We start from the raw sequence: 18,796 nt of genomic DNA, 5'->3' as shown, positions 1-18,796 counted from the left end.
AAAGTTACCTTCTTAAGTCAGGAAGCCTATCTAGATATCATTTTCTCTCCCCCTAGAGGTTTGTTAAAGATCTTAAAACTATGGACATCTATTATAAACTTCTTGGATTTTCTCATACAAATCACCCCTCACCTCCTCTAACCTCTCCCAAGGAGATGGCAGAAAACATGCAATCCTCATGGAACTGGAGAGTTGCCCGAATAGTATTCTACTTAAACAGTGTGCAAAATATAGAAGTACACACTGGCTACTGGGTGGGGTTTTACAACAGTATATCTGAATTTCACATACAACTTGGCCATTTTTTTTTAAAATAGCCAGAAGTAAACTACATATTTGGAAGCAGGATGGAGCTCTAACATTAACGGTTTCCTTGTAAAGTTCTTTAAAAAAATTTATTGAAAAAAAACTTGAAAGGAAAAATGAGATATTGCTTTCTGAGGTAGCTGATCTGTGAGTTAACTACTCATCATGGTGAGGAGCGGTGAGGCTAAGCTTTTCTAGAAGCATCAAATTTATGCACCAATTTTTCTTAGATATCAAAATGGTTGAGATCATAGAATATTAGGGTTGGAAGGGACCTCAGGAGATCATCTAGTCCAACCCCCTGCTCAAAGCAGGACCAATCCCCAATTAAATCATCCAACAGATTTTTGCCCCATATCCCTAAATGGCCCTCTCAAGGATTGAACTCACAACCCTGGGTTTAGCAGGCCAATGCTCAAACCACTGAGCTATCCCTCCTCCCTCCATTCCATCCTAGTAGATGCTAACAGGGCCAGATGACATTCACCCAGCACAGGTACAGGATTGTGCAAACATAGTTAGCCCTGCTCTGACCCCTGTAAGTCCCAATATAGGGCCATTCTGGTTTGTGCTGCAAACCAGATGCAGACCTGAGGAAGATGCCATAACTTAGAATGGCTGCCAAGACGCTAAGTTACACCAGGTGCCATTTTGGCTCCCAGAGAAGCCCAGAAAAATCAGGGCTATAAACAATCTTTGCCTCTCATCCTCAGCTGCACCTTGTGTACTGCACCTCCAGACAGTTCTACAAGAGTCTTGGCCAGAATGTGCAACATATAGCATCTTTCTTCTTTATAATTTCTCTGCTTCTTATATGTCAGCATACGGCACCATCAGTTTTTAAGAAAGCCAGACTTATAATTAAACGAGCTGTAGTTGTAGCGAAATAATGTATTTAATAATTTGTATAAAAACATTATTTCCCCTATTCTTCAGCCATATCTATTCATAAGTTAGGCAGATGGGAAAAAACATGTTAAGCATATGTAAAGTAAGCAAAGGGCTGAAGCTTTGACTGAAACACATGAATCAAGGCAAGACTGACGTCTTTGTTTTTTGAAATGGAGTGGGGAAGAAAAACCTTTTATGCAATTAATTAAGTCAATTAAAAAAAAAATCAACAAATTTGGGTGTGCGCTTCTTTGGCAGTGAAAAAGAAATCTAACCCATACTATAAACAGCTGGATATACTCTATCAACAGCACACAAAAGCAAAAGGTATTCTGGCACAAGGTAAAAGAGAATTCGGAACAGCTACTCCTGCACAGACATGAATGACTGTTGAGAAGATCACCTGCTTCAACAAACAGTACTCCGATTTATAATACTTATTAGTAGGGCTCTGAGTTTGTTACGGAGGTCGCGGAAGTCATGGATTCCATGACTTTCCACAACCTCTGTGACTTCTGCAGAGACCAGTGTGGCTGACCCCAGGCTGCCCAAGCAGCTCGCTCTGGACCAGCAACACTGGCCGCTGCTGGAGCAGCTCTGCAGCCAACCGCTCAGGCGGCCCTGCAGCCAGCCACACTGGCTGCTACTGCTGGAGCAGCTCCAGGGCCAACCGCACCAGCCGCTGCTAGGGTGGCCCCGGGCAGCTGGCCCCAGGGACCACCTGAGCAGCAGCCAGTGCAGCTGGCCCTGGGGACTGCCTGAGCAATTATCCCAGGGGCGGCCGTAACAGCCACTGTCGGCGGCCCCTGGGGCAGCCAGAGCAGCTGTTGTCAGAAGCCCCCGGCACTTTATGCCACATGCCCCCCCCGCCACCAGTACCCCTCCAGCAGCAACCCTCCTGGGGCGCCTCCCCAGCAGTGATCCCACAGCCCAAGATTTAGTCTGAGGTATTTATAGTATAAATCATGGACAGGTCACGGGCCATGAATTTTTATTGCCTGTGACCTGCCCATGACTTTTACTAAAAATACCCATGACTAAATCGTAGCCTTACTTATTATGCACGGAAATCAGAGCTCACTCTCTTATTGTTAAGTAGAACAAGAGACAGCAGCGTAGGGACCATTTTTGAAGTGAGTTCATTTACTCTGAGTTGTATACATGCCACATGGAGCAACAATTCACTGGAAACCCTTTTCACAAGTAGATCAGAAACCATGTTTGGTAGCTACCCTTTCTCTCCTAGACTTAGAGAAAGCAAAAGTTCCCATTGATTAATGAGCAATAAATAATGAGCTAGGAAGGAATTTTTCCTTGGTGGAACAACTTGGCAGATGCTGGTGGGTGGGGGAGGGGGTATTCTGCCTTCCTTTCAGCTTCATGGAGACATAGTTGGGTTGTAAGCATGAAGACTTGAAATAGTGGTAAGAAATGGTATGAAGAGTAAGGCTATTTTGCACCTGCCATGGGAGCATAGGTTTGGGAATTATAAGACTGTCACTGTATTTGAATCTCTCTTTCTTTTCAGTATCCCTCTTTTCTTATCCTCTGCAACCACAGAGAAGCACCCAGCACAAGCAGGTATGTGGTCCACAGTAATATTTTCCAAGGTTCATTAACAAAAATGTGAAATAGAAGAAAACTGCCCACTCTTCATAAGTTTCACTCTGACCCTACTGTGATGCTATAGGAAAAGGTCATTCAGCTTATGGGGTGGACTGGGTGGATGAATGTGTGCACACAAACGCACACTACACAAGAAAGCACAGAATGTGCGAGACCACGTGGCAGATTTAATAAATATTATGCCACTAATAGGGACTTAAAACAAAGATGTGGCCAAATGTCTGTATGTTGCAGTAGGTCTTAGGGCAAGTAGCAATAAATGAAGGCATTAAAGCAGTCAAACTTAGTACTCTTACTTATTTATAACCTAATACTAGTGCTCTAGCTATTACTTTTGGGTATTTGCCCGTTCCATTATCTTAGGGACAGGTCCTAAGATTTCCTTTCGCCAACTCTCCAGCCACTGTCAACTTCCCCTGCTGGAACATCAACAGCTCTACCAACAGGTTTGCAGTAGACAATCTGAGAGCGATAGAAAATAAACAAGACTAGAGAGTAATATGGTCTTATTTTTATCCATCAGCTACATTAGACATAGAAAAACATCTCTCCTCTCCATTTAATTTGAGACAGCTATAAATATAAACCTGAAAAGTGAAAAATCTATCGTGAGTAGTGGATCCCATTTTCAGAAAGTTATAATTATAGGCAAAAAACTAATTTCACCCGTTCTCGTCATAGGATCCACTACTCTGCTTATTATGGGAAGCAAGTATGTTCTGAAGTAAAACACACCACTTACTTTGTCAATGTAAAACTGTGGGAATTATGTTCTACAGTTGTGATGAGAAGCAGATCATTTACTTTATGCTGTCAGCAGTCTAAATTACATTAGATTTCAGTCCTCTTCTGCAGCTTATGGATTTTCAGGAGATGACCAAAATGATGTACTTAACACTAGTGTGTACAATAGAATTGTAACGCCATCATAACTCAGTTCACCTCATAACACCTCCCTCCTCCCCTCCGCCACCTTCCTATTGGCTGGGGTGGGTGATTGGGACAGCCAATTAAATGTGTAGGGAACAAGGGGGGAGCCAAACTCTCAGACTTTTCAAAAGCCTCTTCCTTCTGGTAGCTGCTCCACCCTCTCTCATCTTAGTTGTACTATTGGAGCTGTGTTTTTAGGACGCTGCAGGTCTGATTTATCACCTGTTTTAGGATCAGAAAGGAATTTTTCCTGTTGGACAAATCTGACAGCTCTGGTGGGTTTTTTCCTCCTTCCCTTCAGCTTCATGAAGGCACAAGCTGGGTTGTAGGCATTAAGACTTTAAAGTTTAATATTAGGAAAGGTAAGACTGCTTAGTTTGTCACAATTTGTGGTAGTGTCCAGTGCAGATAAGCCTAAAAGGGTCAGCTCCCAAGGTAAATGAGACCTGGGATTTAGCTAAGACAAGACTTAGAAGAGGGGGAAACCTGTAGTCTTTGCAGATTGAGCTGCCTTCACTCCTTGGCAACCTCTACCCATGCACCTCCCTTTACACAAGGGGAGGCAGACAGGATTCAGAAGCAACCTAACTGGTCTAGGCAGGTCTACCCCCAGCTATTGGTGTTATGGTGGGAGCCCTGTAATTCCACAATGGAACCAGTTAAATGCCTGGTGTGAGAGAGCAGGATATGGGCACGTAGTGCCCTTCCCCAGTAGTAAAAGTTGTAGCTTGCCTCCTAAATCCATCCAGTGTGTCTGTGGTTCATTCCCCCTTGTGTCTTGATCAAGACCCTGTATAATGGCAATCTACTAAGCAAGGAGATTTGGGAACTGCTCCTTCAAATGCCAAATCAAAACCACTTCTTCAGTCATGTTGGGTCATTAGAGAAGGAGAAGACAGAGAAGGGAGTCATGTTTTACTTTAAATGGAATCATTTCATTTTCTTAAATTAAATCTGTTACTTTGCAATATTTTAACTGTGTGATCAGTCACTGTTAAGATTTCCAAGCAACTAATATTCAGCAGAATATTAAAGAAATTAAAAAGAGAATTGGCACCTGATAGTTTCAGAAATAAAAGTTTCAGAAATATACTGAATCTTCCTCTTTGAGATGGATTGTTTTCTGGATAAAAATCTCCATAATAAAATCCACAAACTGGGGCTTTACCTGCAGCAATTTCAGAAAACAATTGTTCCAATACAAAATAGCATGGCAGCAATTTACATGTACAAGAAAATCGATTGTTTCATTTTATTTTATAAACTACTGCAAATTCCATTGTAGAATTTGTCTCGTAAAGCATACCTATAACAAAGCCTTTTAACCTTTTTTAAAATCAGGTGTTTACAAACATTTAAAGAAACTATTTTAAATAAGCAAAAAAAAACCAAAAACAAAAACAAACAAAAAAAACCACACTGCAGACTGCAAGTAGGAACTAAAGAGAGAGCAAACTCATTTAATATAGGTCACTGAACAGTCACCAGATGGCGACTTATAGTAATTAAACTTATACTTCAGTGGTGAATAGCTCAATATCCTATTATAAATCAGGGTTAATTTCTCTTTTCCAAACCATACAGACATTCCTGTGGAGAGAATGGAGGCAGTGGAGTATCTACATCTAAAAAGCTCAAAGAAGAAAATTAACAAAAAAAAAAAGGACTATAAAGACTGTACCAAAGGAGTCACACAGGAGATTTGCTGGTTCTCTTCAAGGAAACCCCTCTCTCATGGGTGACCACTTAGAACAGTGATTTTCAAACTGTGGGTTGTGACCCAATACTGGGTCGCAGCATGTAAGGCACTGGGTCACCTTGCTCTGGTCAGCACCGCTTTCCTGTCAGCAGTGCTGCCCAACTAAGGCAGGCTAGTGCCTACCTTTTCTGACACCGGGCTGCACCCTGAAAGTGGCCAGCAGCAGGTCCGGCAGGGGGCCGCGGGGCTCCACGCGCTGTCCCCACCCCGAGCACCGGCTCCACACCGGACCTGTTGCTGGCCGCTTCCAGGATGCGGCGTGGTCTGTGGTACCAGGACAGGCAGGAAGCCTGCCTCTGCACCCCAGTTGCACCGCTGACTGGGAGCTGCCAGAGGTAAGTCTGCACCCCAACCTCCTGGCCCAGCCCTGACCCCCCCAATTCTGGAACCCCTCCCTGCACCCCAAACTCCTCATCCCCAGCCCCACCACAGAACCTGCACCCCCAGCCCAGAGCCCTGCCCCCCTCCCGCACTCCAACCCCCTGCCCCAGCCTAGAGCCCCCTCCCACACCCTGAACCCCTCATTCCCGGCCCCACCCGCAGCCCTCACTCCCACACCCCAACCCTCTGCCCCTCCCACACCCCAAACCTCTCATCCCCAGCTCCATTGGGTCGCGGACATCAACAATTTTGTTCAACTGGGTCCCCAGAAAAAAAGTTTGAAAACCACTGACTTAGAATACAAGAACCAAAATGGAATTTTGTTTTTGTTTTCAGTTTAAAAGTTAGAGCAAAGAACACAAGCCAAAATACACACAGCGAAATGCTTCTGTGGTCACCAACACCATCCATTCGCAGCTTAGCTATAACACAATCATGGCCTTGATTCTGGTCTGTTCCACAGCTACATCTCATTGCTGCATACCTCACACAAACATACACTACATCTTTTACAAGACAGAGCTGCGCAACCACACTGGTGTCAGATGCACTACAGTATTTATAATGCTTTGGGATCGTTATTGCAGAACATTGCCTTTAAAAAAAAAAAATAAGGACAAACACATGATCTCTAATATAGTCTCTCTCAGTTGATAACACTAGCATAACATTGAGGAAATGTCTTCAAGATCCAAGCTGGGGATAAGCGGTGTCTTTGAAACTGAAGGGTTGATAAGACTCAATTTCTTTCTCCAGCTATTATGACTAGTCAACAGAATTTTCTGTGACATGACAGAGAAAAATATAGCTTGCAGAAGTTATTATAAGAAGGCCAACCAATAAGTAGCCAGGCAGAACCCCCACGCTTTTTCCACTAAGCACAGGTAAGTTTTCGTCTCACAATCTCTTTATGGTGAACATCGGAACCTTTAGGAATCGTGAAAAGAAATGACTGGAATATGTAATATTGTGTCCACAAATTCAGTCAATGTGGAGTGTGTGCCAAAGAAAAACTGGAGTAATATGTTACAGATGTGAGAGGAAACTGCACAGCCAGTCATAATACAAGGATAAGCCAATTTCAATTGGGCATAAGTCAAAATCTAATAGTCACAAGGAATCCTCCAGTTTTTGCTATACTCTATTCAACTCTTAACAGATGCCTCTGTGCAAATTCATTATTCTGACTGAGCTACAGGCACATCCGATATTCTTAAAATATAATGAAGTGATTCTAATACCTTATATTCGTCACTTGGTAAATGGGCTACTAGTTTGTAGCATTTCAGAAAACACCAATTATTAATATTTTATGTGTACATATGAACTCAATTACAAAAGATTCCTTTGTGTGAGAGGATATGGAATCTGTTTACCTCTTACATTTCTAGAAAAAGCCACTGTATTTTTAACTATAAACATATCAAACTTGAGTCACTGCTAAGTGATCCTTAAAGTAAAGTGGATGAGCACAACAAGAATACCAAAAGATTTGCTTATATTATAAAAAACTAATAAAGCACAAAATTCTGCGTAAATGCACAGAAAGCTGCGATGAAGTCAATAGGCGCCATGTATGCATCAAGGGACAGACGTATTTTTATTTATTTGTCCCTCCGTATGCACTGATCTATATCCAACACTATTCAGATTCTATAGGCACACATCTTCCACCTCCGTACCCAATGCCCTGCATAAGAATGGATGTCTATATGCATCCACACAGTAAAGGACAAGCATGCAAGGCCCAAAATGAAATTAATGAAGCAATTAGTCCATAATGAAAAACAGTTGCTTGCAAGATCAATAGTTTATTATTAGCAGAAATACGGTATCTTCAGATAAAGCTATTTTAAGGGACAGATTATAACTTGTGAAATGCTATTCAAATGAGTGGTACGTTGCCAGGAATGGCAAAATTATAAACCACTGAAAAACTGCTATGCAAGGTTTTTGCTTCTCAAAAGGCAACTTTAAAAAAAAAAAAAAAAAAAACTACCTTGCTTTTAAGATTTGTAAAAGTTACTCTTATTTCTTCCCTGTAGATGTAATGTGTTTGTAGCCTTATCCGTCCTAGTAACTGCTCCTTCACAGAATTTTTTTTCCTTAGCATGTGCTAATAAAAATCTATTTCTTTCAACTGACGTAGATCTGAGAGAAAGGCATCCCAAATTATTGAAGAGCTGATAATCATCCTCAATTTTTTTATCTTCATTTCCAAACTCCTTATACAAATATGAACCATTCACATCCAGCTCAGCAATACCTACAACTGAATCCTCCGTTTTCACCATATCCTATTCACTTGCTGGGAATGTTAACATCCATTTCCTATGTCACTCTTTGAATGCTTTCCCAACAACTGGAATAGATTGCCATTGATGTTAAGCTGCCAGATACTGTAGGACATAAAGTTCTTGCTATTGAAATGAAGCCTCTCTCAGCTTTCTCTTAACTTTAGCTTCTGAATAAATAACTTTTCACAAGTTATAATCTGTTCCATTTAGCAATATGGACAAATGGGTTTTAGATATTAAAAGGTGAGTGGGTATTACTATTCATGAAGACAAAAGCCCTCAGTCACCAATGCAAAACCCCAATCAAACAGAAGAAGTCACTGGAGCAGCAAAGCCCCCCTCTTCTAACAACATAAGTTATCACAAGCATGAAGTAGAGAGGTAATTATTCTTATTACAAGCAGCTGTAATTATTTTTCAGCAGGTACCTCCAGGGATAAGCAGTACTACTTAATTTAACTACTTGCATTCCAACAGAATCAAAATCATAAAGCAAACTTAAAATCCCAGTGTTTGGGTTAATCAGCATCAGATTCTGTTGCATCTTTTGTTTATTCTTCAAAAGACAGCAAAGCATATGATAACCTGACATGTCAGTCATCCCGGGACTTTTTCCAGAGCTTGCTTTTTAAATCCACCCCAAGTATTTTGCATAGGATATCTGCAGCACTCTACTCCTGCCAAACCAGGGGCAAAAGACTGAGCTCAAAACTCAAATTTGGCAACCAGGCCAGCCAGCTTTAAAGATTACAGTCCTTAAAGTTAGGGAAACTAGGTTTAAGTCTGGTTACTTACACAAAGGAAATGAGCTAAAGCCTGAAAGTTAAACCCTATGCATGACAGAATAGAAAAAATGAGCTGCCAAAGTACAGTAAAGGCTTTAAAAAAAAAAAAATCTAATCTTGAAGCAATTGTGAACAAAATTGATTTACAAACTATAATAATGTCACAACCTATCAGTACTTGATAGACTTTTCTTAAGTGATAAAGATAAAGAAAGTCTATTTACTTAAAACGGGGTACCAGCCTTCCAAATAATTGCTTTTTACTGAACGGGGATGCCTTTCACACCTAAATCACTAAGCCCTTGTTTAAATAAGACATAGAGTTGGGTTAACACCATTCTAGCAAGAACCATAATTCATTACACAGCTACTATCATGAATTTCTTGGCTAATGTAGCCAAGTCTTAAAAGTAATTCCCACAGGCCACACTGCATACTATTTCTAACAGCAAACAGTATTTCATGTTAATTTCATACTAAACAACAGAATAAGTTGTGTATATTAAGATATTTAGAGTGTGTTTATGGAATATTTTCTAGATCACCAAATATTACACAATTTTATTGTTATTTATGATTTACTCTTGAGAAAGCCAGAAAAAACTTCTGGAGAAATTTTCCTTCAATATGATATTACTGAAACCATTGCCATCTAATCTATGTATAAATTCAAAAATACCACTTATTCAGATATGTAAATGGCCAGGTTTATAGACTATGTGTCACTTATTTTATAAAGGAAAAAGGTTCTTCCTATCAATTTGGAGACTGTACAAACAATCCACACTGATTACCTAAATATTTACATGTAAATGCCTTTTCATCTTTAACAAAATACATTGTTTCACAAATTTTCACAGTAGTCAAACATCTTCCTGCTTTCCACTAAGCTCCGAATTTGAGGAATATAGTCTTCTGATCTGCAAATCTGTAACTGGCTTACTTTTATGCCATTTTTACATTTTTTAGACAGACAGACATGCTTACATACATTGTATATATGGAATGTATATCAGTATTCTAATATACAAGTATCAGGAGGTAGCCGTGTTAGTCTGTATCTACAAAAACAACAAGGAGTCTGGTGGCACCTTAAAGACTAACAGATAAGTTACAAGTTATATATACAAGTTACACTTTGCAGTTAAATTGCTTAAAAATAAAAAGTGACAAGCCTTAGGGAAACCATGAGGCAGGCCAGAAAGGCAAAGAAGGAAATGTGAGATAGCAAATATATATGACAGAGCATGAGGGATTAGTCTTTTTAATTATACTAATTTAATATTCTGCTAAAATGCACATAAATTAAAGAGGTGGTCATTTAATTTCAGTGTTCTAGTAATATGAACAGTCCATTCTAGCTCTGCTCTTGGAATTGAATTTACTTACTGCCTTATTAGGCTTCAGTTTAGGGGGGATTATTCCTTACAATACACATTTAAATTTAATATGCAAATAAAACCACAACTACTACTCAGCACTGGTAGCTGTGCTCCTGGTGGAGTGAACAACTATATTTATGGGAAGTTTGTGATTTGTTGCCTTATAAGTAGGACACTGCCAAATTCACGGTCCATTTTGGTCAATTTCATGGTCATTGGATTTTAAAAATCATAAATGTCATGATTTCAGCTATTTAAATCTGAAATTTCACAGTGTAGTAATTGCAGGGGTCTTGACCCAAAAAGGAGCTCTGGAGGGGTTGCAAGGTTATTGGGGGGGGGGGGAGGGGAAAAATCGCTGGGCAGCTGAAGAGTGGCTGCTGCTGGCCGGGAGCCCAGCTCTGAAGGCAGAGCCACCGCCAGCAGCAGCACAGCAATAAGGATGGCATGGTATGGTATTGCCACCCTTACTTCTGCACTGGGCCCCTCAGTCAGCAGCTAACACTCTCCAGCCATCCAGCTCTGAAGGCAGCAGTGCAGAAGGAAGGATGGCATGGTATGGTATGGCATTGCCACCCTTACTTCTGCACTGCTACTGGAAGGGCGCCACCTTCAGAGTTGGGCACCCGGCCAACAGCCACTGCTCTCTGGCCACCCAGCTCTGAAGGTAGCGTAGAAGTAAGGGTGGCAATACCGTGACCCTCCCCTACAATAATCTTGCAACCCCCTGCAACTCCCTTTTGGGTCAGGACCCCCTATTTGAGAAACACTGGTCTCTGTGTGAAATCTGTACAGTACAGGGTAAAAACACACAAAAGACTAGATTTCATGGGAGGAGACCAGATTTCACAGTTCGTGATGCATTTTTCATGGCCGTGAATTTGGTAGGGCCCTACTTTTAAGCCTGAAGGCAGAAAACAGTGCTCAAGCATCAAAATCCTCTAGGTTCCCTGTGTAGTACCAACACAGCATCAGATTTCTTCCATGTTTAGTTCTATGCAGATTTCTTCCAGTTTAGTTCTATGCAAGTAGAATGTGTACTGTCCTTACCAGATCAAGAGTACATAATTTTTTTCAAAATGAAAGGGGGATCTAGACAAAAAAAAGAGGACAAGTTATTTTCACCCAAGAGAAATGCTGTGTTAGCAGAGTCCATCGCACACCTCAGAACTGCTATAACTGGGAAAGTTCAAATTTAATATTGCTTTATGGAAATGGCCACAAAGGTTATTAATCCTCTCAGTCAACATGATGGATAAAAATGGGCAAACTTCAGAGTCAGAAAATACAATTTTAGTGTAAGCTTGAAATACTACATTGTTTCTTTAGGCAACGAGAGAGTGTGAAGGAGTTTCTTGGAAGTGGTGCATCTTTCAAAAAATGGGAAGTCTATAGAAGCAGCAGGTAAAAAGCTGTTAACTCATGCAATTAACTCAAAAAAAGTAATCATGATTAAAAAAATTAATTGCAATTAATCACAGTTTTAATTGCACTACTAAACAATAGAATACCAATTGAAATTTATTAAATATGTTGGATGTTTTTCTACATTTTCATATATATTGTATTATAATTAAAATCAAAGTGTATATTATTTTTGATGACAAATATTTGCACTGTAAAAGTGATAAAAGAAATAGTATTTTTCAATTCACCTCATACAAGTACTGTAGTGCAATCTCTATCGTGAAAGTGCAATTTACCAATGTAGATTTTTTTTGTTACATAACTGTATTCAAAAACCAAAACAATGTAACATTTTAGAGCCTACAGTCCTACTTCTTTTTCAGCCAATCGCTAAGACAAACAAGTTTGTTTACATTTGCAGGAAATAATGCTGCCCTCTTCTTATTCACAATGTCAGCAGAAAGTGAGAACAGGCATTTGCATGGCACTTTTGTAATCAGTATTGCAAGGTATTTACGTACCAGATATGCTAAATATTCATATGCCCCTTCGTGCTTCAGAGGACATGCTTCCATGCTGATGACGCTTGTTAAAAAAATAATGTGATCAGTCAAAAATTTAATTAACTCCTTGGGGGAGAACTGTATGTCCCCTGCTCTGTTTTACCCACATTTTGACATATATTTCATGTTATAGCAGTCTCGGATGATGCCCCTGTACATATTGTTCATTTTAAGAACACTTTCACCGCAGATTTCACAAAACGCAAAGAAGGTACCAATGTGAGATTTCCAAAGATAGCTACCGCACTCAACCCAAGGTTTAAGCATCTGAAGTCCCTTCCAAAAATCTGAGAGGGCTGAGGTGTGGAGCATGCTTTCAGAAGTCTTAAAAGAGCAACACTCCGATGCGGAAACCACCAAAAAAGAAAATCAACTTTCTGCTGGTGGCATCTGACTCAGATAATGAAAAAGAACATGCATCGGTCTGCACTGCTTTGAATCATTATCAAGCAGAACCTGTCATCAGCACGGATGCATGTCCCCTGGAATGGTGATTGAAGCATGAAGGGACGTATGAATCTTTAGCGCATCTGGCAGGTAAATATCTTGTGATGCTGGCTACAAAAGTGCCATGCGAACACCTGTTCTCACTTTCAGGTGACACTGTAAACAAGAAGAGGGCAGCATTATCTCCTGCAAATGTAAACAAATTGTATGTCTGAGCGACTGGCTGAACAAGAAGTAGGACTGCGTGGACTTGCAGGCTCTAAAATTTCACATTGTTTTATTTTTAAATGTATTTTTTGTACATAATTCTACATTTGTAAGTTCAACTTTAATGCTAAAGAGACCGCACTACACGTTTTGTACTGGGTGAACTGAAAAATACTATGTCTTTTTTTTGTATAGAGCAAATACTTGTAATAAAAATAAATATAAAGTGAGCACTGTACACTTTTTATTCTGTGTTGTAACTGAAATCAATATATTTGAAAATGTAGAAAAAATCCAAAAATATTTAAATAAATTGCGCGATTAAGCTTTTTAATTGCTTGACAGCCCTAATTTTACGTGTTTGTTCTGTTATTACCTATTTACATTTTCACAGTTGCGGGAAACTATGGAGGGGTCAGACAATTATTTAATGACAGTAAACACGGATTCTACAAGTTAAAGCTTTATAACCATTAAAACACAAATTGTCAACATCACAAGTAAATATCCTTACATCAAACTCTAATAAGGTCTCAAGCAGCATTATTTTTACTTCACATATCTGTAAATTTAGATAATCATCAGTGGAAAATTTTTTCATTGGTTTGTATATGTATGGTGAAATCAAAGTTTACAGTCATTTACTGATAAAAAGTTAATCCTTCCAAGCCTAAACAACAGCTTCAGCTATTCTATAGTTCATTATGAATCCATGATGTCCCAGGAACAGGTAGGGTCAGAGGGCATGGCAAATTGTCACCACATAGGATTGTATCTTCATCAGTAGGTCATACAGCTAGTGGTAGACCTGGAAGTCCACATCTCAGGCTTGTACTGGGATGACCAGCAACTTTTATGATCAATGGAGGACCACGAGATAAGTCAAAGGGCATTGTGTGGGACTGAGAAGTGATTCCCAATTGCGAAGTGTAGTAAATGTTGGTGGCATGGAAATCCTGGAACAGGAAGATAAGCCTTCTTGAGATTTGTGAAGCATAAGACAGCTTGAGTGACAGAGAGTAGGAGGAGAGTCTGTTTCTTGGTTCAAAAGTGCCAACATCTCCATTCTGAAGTATGTTTTGCATATTGAGAGATGGAGGATGGAATGGATAAAACCTTAGGTTCTTTTCATTGCCATGAAGAATCTAGAACAGAAATCAGTGTCTGTTTCTTTTGATGACATTGGGAATATTGCTCCAAGAGAAAGATGACTTTGCTACAGTCTACAAAGCTTCATTTTTTTAACAGATAGAGACAGCAGGGATAGCTCTTGAAATTCCTTCTTTAAAAAGCTTGAGAGCAGGTTCATTCACAGTGGTACTGACTCAGACTTAAGACAAAAATTCTTGAGCCTACCTGCAAGGGGAAATAGTACACCTGAGCTACAAGAGCTTCATTATCTTGCAAAAATAAATAAATAAATAAATAAATAAATAAAAATTCTTCATTGAAAGAGTCTCTCCGGTTAGTTTTGGTGAGGAATTTCCTGGCTCAGGTGGATCAAAAGGATTGGCAAAACTGGAAATTCTGTTCAGGTTTGAGGAGTCCTTTAGGGCCTTTGCTAGGGACTTGCCAAAAAAGTTTCAGTCTAAAGGGTTCCAGAACCAAGTTCTCTGGAAGTAGGGTCTGAATCAAAACCTCAGACCCAGGCATCACGTAAAGACCTGAGTGTTACAGAAAAGAGATCTGGTGACATCATGAGAGGCACTATAAGGGAAAAGATTAATCATCTTGATTGAATCCATCTTAGTTTTATTTCTACCTCTTGATTTCCATAGGACCACTGTTCCCAAGAAGGATCATATGATGGATACACCTGTTTTGTGATGGAGGTTGGCAGATGAGAGACTGGATTGCTGGTTTGGCTTTCTTGAAAATGGGTCCCAGGGATGCAGATGATGAAGATGTCATCAACGTAGCACAAGTACAGTAGGGGCATACGGGGATGAGAGCTGAGGAAGCATTGTTCTAAGTCAGCCATAAAAATGGTGGCATACTGTGGGGCCATGCGGGTATCTATAGCAGTCCCGCTGACTTGAAGGTATAAATTGTCTCCAAATCTGAACAGTCTCTACGCACAAGAATAAATGGACACAAATCTGGCATCAGGAATCATAACATTCAAAAACCAATAGGAGAACACTTCAATCTCCCTGGTCACTCACTAACAGACCTAAAAGTGGCAATTCTTCAACAACAAAAACTTCAAAAACAGACTCCAACATGAAACTGCAGAACTGGAATTAATTTGCAAACTGGACACCATCAGATTAGGCCTGAATAAAGACTGGGAGTGGTTGGGTCATTACAAAACCTAAACCTAAGTTTCCCCAATACTAATTTCCCCCTATTGTTACTCACAACTTCCTGTCAACTGTCTGAAATGGGCTACTCATTACCATTTCAGAGGTTATTTTTTCTCCCTTGGTATCCTGCTGTTAATTGGATTGTCTCGTTAGACTGACCTCACACTTGGTAAGGCAACTCACATCTTTTCATGTATTTATACCTGCTCCTGTATTTTCCACTCCATGCATCTGATGAAGTGGGTTCTAGCCCACAAAGGCTTATGCCCAAATAAATTTGTTAGTCTCTAAGGTGCCACAAAAGGACTCGTTTTTGCTGAAGAGAAGACTCCCAAATGATGATGTAGAAGATGAGTTGAAATTACATGAGGAAAAAGTGAAACCAAACACAGGAATCGAAGATATAAAGAGGACTGAAATCAATTGTTCTCCACATGCACTGAAGATAAGACAAGAAGTAATGGGCTTAATCTGCAGCAAGAGAGATTTAGGATAGCTACTAGGAAAAACCTTTCTATCTTAAGTGTAATTAAACTCTGGAAGAGGCTTTCAAGGGAGGTTGTGGAATCCCATCATTGGAGGTTTTTAAGAACAGGTTGGATGAACACCCGTCAGGAATGGTCTAGGTTTACTTGGTCCTGCTTCAGTGCCCTGACCTGGACTTGATGACCTCTTGATTCTATAAGTCCCTTATACATTTCTATGATTCTACAAGTCCCTTAATGTTGTAAACAGGACCCTGCTCAACCATTGAATTAGCTGGGAATCTACTGTTAGGCTTTGGACTTCCCTAATGTTTCTTTAAGTGTTTCCCCAAAGCCCCACTCCTTGCCAGTCAGATCAAACTGGAGCGAAAGGGAAAAGTTGGCTAATAGTTCTGTGGAAAAACAGCCCTCAGAGAGAGAGAGAGAGAGAGACAGACAACCTAAGGAAATCTCTGCCACTGAGCTTGGAGAGTTTCAGGAGCATCTTCATTTTGCACTTCATCCCACAAAACAATAAAGTGCCAATAGGAGAAAGGAGAAAAGAAACTTTTTTCCTGCCTCTGAGACATGGAAAATGCAAAAGAAAACAAGATACAAAGCAACTCCAAGCTTGACAGAGCAATAGATTCCCATGATACAGAAACAAATGGTTAACGAAGAACAAGAGTTTAAAAAAAAATCTCTGTAGTTTGAGCTGTAAAGAGGAGCTAGAAATATTTATATCCATGAATATTTGTGTCTGAGCAACCTAAAGCAAGAGTATTTCATTCTCCTGCTTTGCAGATGAGTCCCTAAGGAGTTCAGGAAGGATGTTCCTCCTTCCCTTAAGTATACTCAGTTAGCTAGGTGCATCATGGGATGCGGGAGAGTGATTCACCTTCTCTAAAACCATTGGGAGGCAGAAGCAATGGTCTGATCTGCAATGGTAAATCTTATACACTTTCCTATAATACTCAGCACTGAAGCTCTTTAACAATTCCTTGCATGCCAGTATGTTGGAGGTAGCAATGAAGGGGGTCATTTTCAAAGGCATAATGGGCTGTTAGGCACCCAAGTCACATTAAAAGACAACGGGAGTTGGAGGCCTAACTATTCATAGTGCCTATGAAAATCTCCTCCAAAAGCTCTTTTAAAGGTTGCAGATAGGAAAACAGTAAATTACTGTTTTATAGTCCACATTAAAACAAAATCTCCTCAACATTTCTTTCATAATGAATGATGCACTTTTAGCCAACTAGATTTCATATACAAAAATACCTTACCCGTCGTGTGTTTTCAAGAACTTTTTGATCTGGCTTTCCATAATTTGGTGGATTGGCATATGGATCGTAGCCAAGTTTTGCTAACATTGGTGCAATCACTGGCATGTCTTGTAGAACATCTGAAGGTATTTTCCCAACCCATTTGGACAAAGCTTCCACATTGACTGGTTTGATTACTTGATCTGTAGATCTTTCAACTCTGCAAAAAGAAAAAGGAGTAGTTAAAGTTTTTCACCCAACCAGTTTTTACTGTGTAACTGGCATTAAGATCTTTAGGTCTTTTTATAATTGCATGTTTACATAAAGCTGTTAGGAGATAAGGCATTGCTCCATACATACACAAGGACAGCGAGAAAACGGGGAAAATCGGGGTTTGTTGTTTATTTTTTCTCCTGGACTGTAAGTAGGACTCCTAAGGATTTTTTTTTTTTTTTTTTTAAATCTGGTGTTACCCGCTCTTTTCTATGGTCACTTCTTCCTTGGATAAGAACATGTACAACTCAGCTTTTTATTATGGGTTTAGGAAAACTGACACACTATGTGCTAATAAAATGCTGACTCCCAGCTATTTAATATACGGTCTGCAGCACAGACTGAATAGTTCTAGATTCTACCATGAAGTAAAATACTTTGATTCATTTTCCAAACTTTCTCCCCAATTAGAAAAGTACACAGCTCCTTAGATAAAAAGAACAGGAGTACTTGTGGCACCTTAGAGACTAACAAATTTATTTGAGCATAAGCTTCCGTGGGCTACAGCCCACTACATCGGATCCATAGAATGGAACACAAAAGCTTATGCTCAAATAAATTTGTTGGTCTCTAAGGTGCCACAAGTACTCCTGTTCTTTTTGCGGATACAGACTAACACAGCTGCTACTCTGAAGCTCCTTAGATGTTAGTATTCATCTTTTTTCTGTGAAAACAGGTTAAAATCAAAACCTTGGCACAAAAAGTCCCTGGGGGGATATTTAACTCCTGTACCATAAGTAATACCACATGGTATGTCATCATACATCTGCAATTCCAACTGAATAGCTAAACATGTATGGGAACTATTGCTAAATACATAGCTGTCATGTCTGCCTACAGTCATTGCACTACCTGTACCTAACTTACTGATTTAAAGCATTTTAAGCACAAAAGGCTCTACCTAGGCTCTGATACCTAGCTCTTGTTACAGAAGTTTTTTTCGGTAGATCTCAAAGCACTTTACAAAGACAGTAATCATTATCATCCTCCCCACTTTACAGGCAGGGAAACTGAGGCACAAGGCGGCAAAGTGATTTGCCCATGATCACTGCATAAGCCATAAAACCAAGTTCTAGTCTACATTTAAATACCAAAACATAAGAACAGTAGCCAAACTCTTGCTCTATTAAAAAGACCCCTCTCTACCAGAACAAACAGGAAACAATGCAAGTTAATGAAGCATGGAGATTCCAGGTAAGACTCAGCAATTAGTAACTGACTCAGAATTAAGACAGCAGATATCCCCTGAGAAAAATAAAGGGAAATTTGGTGGAATAGTCCCTGTAGTTTCAAGCTAGGGGGTCAAAGTGCCATAACTTCATTGACTTCAGTCACTTTACAACAATGATGAGCTTATCTAATTAACCTGATAATTGTGAGAAGAGACCGAACAGTTTTTGCCTCATAGGTAATGATTATAATTACTGATTCATAAGCAGCTAGTTGACTTTGAAGATATCTGGTGTGGAGAAGTATTCTATTAAAATTCCCAATTTTCTGGAGACCAAGG

The 18,796-nt window shown here is 39.8% G+C and overlaps 1 protein-coding gene across 7 annotated transcripts in view; it reads right to left on the bottom strand.

Annotated features, from left to right (window-relative positions):
• Positions 1–18,796, bottom strand: part of TPST1 (tyrosylprotein sulfotransferase 1) — a 72,491-nt gene that overhangs the window by 13,274 nt on the left and 40,421 nt on the right. For all 7 annotated transcript variants that reach the window (XR_003899879.1, XR_003899881.1, XR_003899880.1 and 4 more), the window contains exon 3: positions 17,035–17,233. Coding sequence is in view for 4 of the 7 variants with exons in the window: in XM_029912508.1 (XP_029768368.1) it covers positions 17,035–17,233 (199 nt within the window). In the remaining 3 variants the exon portion in view is untranslated. The remainder of the gene's footprint in view (positions 1–17,034; positions 17,234–18,796) is intronic.

The sequence above is a fragment of the Terrapene carolina genome, unplaced genomic scaffold (assembly GCF_002925995.2).
Source record: "Terrapene carolina triunguis isolate 2854851 unplaced genomic scaffold, T_m_triunguis-2.0 Scaffold231, whole genome shotgun sequence".
NCBI lineage: Eukaryota > Metazoa > Chordata > Testudines > Emydidae > Terrapene > Terrapene triunguis.
The sequence above is the reverse complement of the archived record's forward strand: the minus strand, read 5'-3'. Positions and strand labels throughout refer to the sequence as shown.